Consider the following 6,000-nt stretch of genomic DNA (forward strand, 5'->3'; position numbering starts at 1 on the left):
ATGCGGCCGCCCAGCTCTTCCTCATTACACGTTTGCTCTTTTCAGAGGGTTTTTCAAGTGCAGATGCTGGATTGTGTTTGATGGCGTCTATAAGTGGACATAAATTGGATACTTGGGATTGAAATGCTTTGTCTGAATCCAGATGGTTTTTCTTCAAAACAAGCAGTTATCATTGAGAATCCTCATCAGATCTACACATTTGAGTGGCTTTAAATTAGTGTACATTTTTGGAAATTTATCTATAAATAAATAAGCTTTCCATTGATGTACACTGTGACAAAAGACTTGTCACCGATCCGATTGTTTAGGAACAACAAATAATAACTTGACTTCTAGTTGATCATTTGCTATCAGAAGTGGCTAATATGAAAGGTAAAGGTCTCATCTGTGGATTACACTTATTTTACCAGAATAAAATATGATCATGCCTAGATTTATAATGATTTCTTTAGGACAGTATGGTCTAACTTTGCTTAGACAAAAGTCTTGTCACTTAACAGAAATAATGTCCAGTATGGAATATAAAGTCCTGCTGCAGTGGAAAGAGAATGAATATTGTGTCTGACTCCAACATGAGCACGGAGGACTGCATCCATACATCTCTGCAATCACTCAAAAGTCATCTGGAATGGCAGAGAAAGCGTTCTTGCAGGACTCCCAGAGTTCATCAAGATTCTTTAGATTCATCTTCAATGCCTCCTCCATCTTACCCCAGACATGCTCAATAATGTTCATGTCTGGTGACTTGGCTGGCCAATCCTGGAGCACCTTCACCTTCTTTGCTTTCAGGAGCTTTGATGTAGAGGCTGAAGTATGAGAAGGAGCGCTATCCTGCTGGAGAGTTTGCCCTCTCCTGTGGTTTGTAATGTAATGGGCAGCACAAATGTCTTGATACCTCAGGCTGTTGATGTTGCCATCCACTCTGCAGATCTCTCGCACACCCCCATACTGAATGTAACCCCAAACCATGATTTTTCCTCCACCAAACTTGACTGATTTCCATGAGAATCTTGGCTCCATGCGGGTTCCAGTAGGTCTTCTGCAGTGTTTGTGATGATTGGGATGCAGTTCAACAGATGATTCATCGGGAAAATCGACCTTCTGCCACTTTTACAAATGATCAACTAGAAGTCAAGTTATTATTTTCTGCTCTTACTGAGATTGACGACAAGACTCGTTTCAGGCAGTGTATGCTTTCTAATAAGTGGACAACATCTGGCTGAGATGCAACTATTTGACTATCTGGAAACTGAGGGTTCAAAAAATGTTATATTGAGAAAATTGCCTTAAAATTTGTTTGCACACAAAAATGCGCATTACTAATCAAACATTGAGTTTTAATATATTTACAGAGGGAAATTACACCATAAATTCATGAAACATGATTGTTACTTAGTATTTTAATGATTTCGAATTGCATTTTGTGACCTTGATCTTTCTTCCAACAACTTTTAACCTTAAAAAAATGAAAAAATGTTGAAAAAATTACTTTTATTAACATTTTTTTATAGTTTAAGGTGATATATTGTTTGGGTTGGTGTTGTATATTACGCTACAAAAGCCTTGTAATAAACCGCCAGTATATTTTCCCTTGTTTTAGAGACTTATTATTTCTCTATTTAGTTTTTCTTATACGTTATATTATTTCAAACTACTAAAATTTCAATAAGTCACTTTGTTAAACTGTAGAGTTGAATTTTCAACATCAAAAGTCGACAGCAAAGATCAGCATCCCAAAATGCAATTCCTAGCCGTAAATAAACGTAAAACACTCATGCGTTAACAAAAGTTTTGCAGGAGTTCTGTAGGATGCAATAAAGACCACAACTTCCATAATTCCACACACAATTACGCCATCATAAAAATGTGGCTTTGTTTATTGTGAATATACTCCCTCTAGTGGCCAAAATGACATACTGTATCTTTAATGCAGTCCCTCTCTCTCTCTTTCTCTCTCAGCTACAGCACAGCATATCAGTGCATCTACTATCCTCCAGAGCAGACGACCAAAGCCAGAGAGATCCTGAGTGTGGTTTCTCAGCTGCAGCCGCACATCACTGCATTGGCCGATCAGCTGCTGCAGAGCCCCAGAGACGCTCTCAGAGACACACTTAAGAGCCTGGAGGACAAGGTGAGACCCTCAGCTAATGCTTCTGCCTCTGTGTCAAGCACAAAACACAGCAACTATATGTGGAAGCAAATATATATTCCCTGTATTTACTGGATTTGGGCTCATTTTGAAATTTAGCCCTCTATATATTTCTGGAGATCGCAAATTTTGAAACCAGAAGTACGTATGGCTGCATTTCGTCTTTTAAACGAATGCTATGGGTTGGTATGAAGCCATTCCTATTTGGGCTACCAGCTGACCACTTACCTTAGTGTGGATGGCTTTTCCGCTGTTAATAGTTTGCCATCTATGTCGGTGGACTTGAAACGCAGAGAGGAGTTGACCACGACAACGGGGTTCAAGTCCAGCGAAGAACGGTTCCAGGAAGCGTGTAAGACAAAAAAAAGAATCCTTAAAATAAACAAGTAAATAACAGGGTGAGAATGTAATTAAATATGAAATGTGGTAAAAATCAGTCGATGGCTTTTCTTTTTCTGAATTGCTTTTTAAACCTGTCAGTTGGGAAAGGAGGAGGGTGGGTCAGTCAATTGGTAAGTCAGTCAGTCGACAGCGGCCTCTGGTGGATTTACAGTAGAACAGCAGGCATGAATGGCACTCACAAGAGAAATTTGAGATCTAAAAAAGCGTACACAGCGGCCTTTGGTGGATTCACAAAAATAAAAACTGCAAAAAATTGACCTCCTAGTATGTATTTGGCTCTCTCCATAAATGTATATAGCGGTACGTTTTCAGAATGAGCCTGGGTTGAAACTATTAGATAAATATTGATGGGGCAGTTTACACAAAACTTGTTTATTTCAGTATTATTTATTTATATTTAAGTGGTTGTAAAGTTTTTTTTTTCTTCTGTTGAACACAAATGAAGATATTCTGAAGAATGTTGGAAAAAAGCAGCCATTGACATCCAGGGTAGGAACAGAAAAAACTCAATGGAAGTCAATGGCGTTTTTTTTATTCTTCAGTAAGAAAGAAAGAAACTGTGCCTTTAATGTGAGTTTTAGTCTGTAAAGATGTGATAGCCTTCCAATTGTCATTTTTATTGCCTTTTTTTTTATAAAATGACACTTGGTCAGAATGGTAAATGTTTTAATTTGTTGCAATTGAAAATTAGGGTTAATTCACTTAATGATCTGAAGTTAAAACATTAGTTGTTTAAAATTAATACAAATATGTCACTTTTATTTTATGGCAAAAAGTTCAATATAGTTACATGTATGTGTTTTGAGTAAAATGTAAGTTTTGTTTTGGTGTTTATTTTAAATTGTAAGAAAACATCAAAGACTATTTTATAAAAAATAAAAATAAAAATATTTGAATCATATTGTATTTTTTATGTTTATTACACTTTTTTATATTCCAAAATTAGAAAAAAATCTGTATTTGGTGAAATAATCATGATTTTCTCTGACAACAAATGAAAACTTTTGTTATTCTGACCGATTGTTATCTTTTTGGCGGGGAATATAAAGAGGAATGTTCTAAATTGCTATACAGTTGAAGTCAAAACTATTAGCCTCCCTTTGATTTTTCTTTTCTTTTCTTTTTTAAATATTTCCCAAATGATGTTAACAGGGCAAGGAAATTTTCACAGTACGTCTGAAAATATTTTTTATTCTGGAGAAAGTCTTATTTGTTTTATTTCGGCTTGAATTAAAAACAGTTTTGAATTTTTAAAAAACATTTTAAGGCAAAAAGGATTAGCCCCTTTAGGCTTTATATATATTTTTTGATAATCTACAGAACAAACCCTCGTTATAGAATAACTTGCCTAATTACCCTAACCTGCCTAGTTCAGCTTATCAACCTAGTTAAGCCTTTAAATGTTACTATAAGCTGTATAGAAGTGTCTTGAAGAATATCTAATAGAGTATTATTTACTGTCATCATGGCAAAGATAAAATAAATTAGTTATTAGAGATGAGTTATTAAAACTATTATGTTTAGAAATGTGTTGAAAAAATCTTCTCTCCGTTAAACAGAAATTAGGGAAAAAAATAAACAGGGGGCTAATAATTCTGACATGTAAATATTAGACCGTATTAATTACTTGTAAGGTAACAATATATATATATATATATATATATATATATATATATATATATATATATATATATATATATATATATATATATATATATATATTTTTTTTTTTTTTTTTTTTTTTTTTTTTTTTAATGTTTGATTTTGGTGTTGTGCAGGGCTTAATTTGTGCCGGCACCTCATTTTACCGATCCCCCTTCTCCCAGCTCTTCACTTTGGTCTGTGACTCCCCAACCCTCTTCACTTTCATCTGCAATACCTCCGTTTTGTCTGCGACTCCCCCCGACTCTTCACTTTCGTTCACTCTCACAATCCTGGGGCACCCCCCTCTTGCAATTTACAAATTAAGCACTGGTGTTATGTAGTACATACAGAATGTATTGTATGTAATATATACTCTGGAAAATTCTTCATGTGAAAGCATTTAAGCCAGTGTTCTTGAGTACCAGACTCATTTTAGAAATGCTTAAAGTTTTAAAGTGTAAGTATCATTTAAATAAAGTATTAATCTTCAAGACGGGGTTTGGGAGCATAAATGTAAAATGAGGCTGAAGATTGCAGCTGATGGTTCCTCTATTAATAGAGCTGCAAATGTTCATGCTTTAAGGGCAAATATCTTTTCTAATGAAATGCACCACTGCCACACTCAATTAATCTGAAGCTGCTGCTGGATCAGTCAGAGGAATGATGTCTAGTGTTACTGCTGGTTACTCACTCGCTGTCTGTCAAACCAATGACCAGCAGTCATATGGTAACAGGATGGAAAGCATTTACTAGGGGGTTGTGAGTGGTTGCCAGGGTTTTCCAATGTGGTTTTTATAATGGTCTTATTGGTTGCCAGGGTGTTGCCATGTTGTATCTAAGGTGTTCTAGGTGGTTTTGTGGTAGTTAAGATGTTAAAGTGTTGCTTTGTGTTTTGTGCAATTGCCATAGTGTTGCTAAGAGGAGTTCTGGATGGTATTGGGGTTGCTAGGATTTCAAGTTGTTGCTATGTGGTTTCTAGGTTGTTCTGTCTGATTGGCATGGTGTTGCTATTCATTTTAGTGATGTTTTGCTTGGTTTTGGGGTTGCTAGGGTGTTAGATTATTGCTAGGTGGTTGTTAGGTGGGTGTTTTGGATGGTTTGGTGTTGTTAGGTCGTTGCTAGAGTGTTCTGTCTGTTTGGCATAGTTTTGCTATGGTTTTTCTATGGTGTTCTGTATGGATTGGAGCTTGCTAGGATGCTAAGGTGTTGCTAGGTGGTTGCTAGGTTGTTCTGTCTGTTTGGCCTTGGTTTTGCTTTAGTCTTTCTGTGGTGTTGAGCGTAGTTTTTGGCTTGCTAGGGTGTAAAATTATTGCTAGGTGGTTGTTAGGATGTCAGTGCGTTGCTAGGTGGTTGCTAGGGTGTTCTGAATGGTTTTAGGGTTGCTAGGATATCAAGATGTTGCTATGTGGTTTCTAGGGTAATCTGTCTGGAATGTCTATGCTAGGGTGTTCTGGATGGTTTGGGGGTTTTTAGGATGTCAAGGTTTCTAGGATGCCAAGGATGTCAAGGTGTTGCTTTGGTGTTCTGTCTGTTTGGCATAGTGTGTTGCTATGGTTTTTCTATGGTGTTCTGCGTGGGTTTTGGGTTTGCTTGGGTGGTTTGGGGGTTGCTAGGATATCAAGGTGTTGCTATGTGGTTTCTAGGGTAATCTGTCTGGAATGTCTATGCTAGGGTGTTTTGGATGGTTTGGGGTTTGTTAGGATGTCAAGGTTTCTAGGATGTCAAGGTGTTGCTTTGGTGTTCTGTCTGTTTGGCATAGTGTTGCTATGGTTTTTCTATGGTGTTCTGCGTGGGTTTTGGGTTTG

The 6,000-nt window shown here is 36.6% G+C and overlaps 1 protein-coding gene across 34 annotated transcripts in view; it reads left to right on the plus strand.

Moving 5' to 3' along the window:
- The window catches only part of inpp4b (inositol polyphosphate-4-phosphatase type II B), a 405,814-nt gene that overhangs the window by 333,019 nt on the left and 66,795 nt on the right, over positions 1-6,000 (plus strand). For all 34 annotated transcript variants that reach the window (XR_012382279.1, XR_012382281.1, XM_073906014.1 and 31 more), the window contains one exon: positions 1,960-2,131. Coding sequence is in view for 32 of the 34 variants with exons in the window: in XM_073906014.1 (XP_073762115.1) it covers positions 1,960-2,131 (172 nt within the window). In the remaining 2 variants the exon portion in view is untranslated. The remainder of the gene's footprint in view (positions 1-1,959; positions 2,132-6,000) is intronic.

The sequence above is a fragment of the Danio rerio genome, chromosome 1 (genome assembly GCF_049306965.1).
Source record: "Danio rerio strain Tuebingen ecotype United States chromosome 1, GRCz12tu, whole genome shotgun sequence".
NCBI classification, from domain to species: domain Eukaryota; kingdom Metazoa; phylum Chordata; class Actinopteri; order Cypriniformes; family Danionidae; genus Danio; species Danio rerio.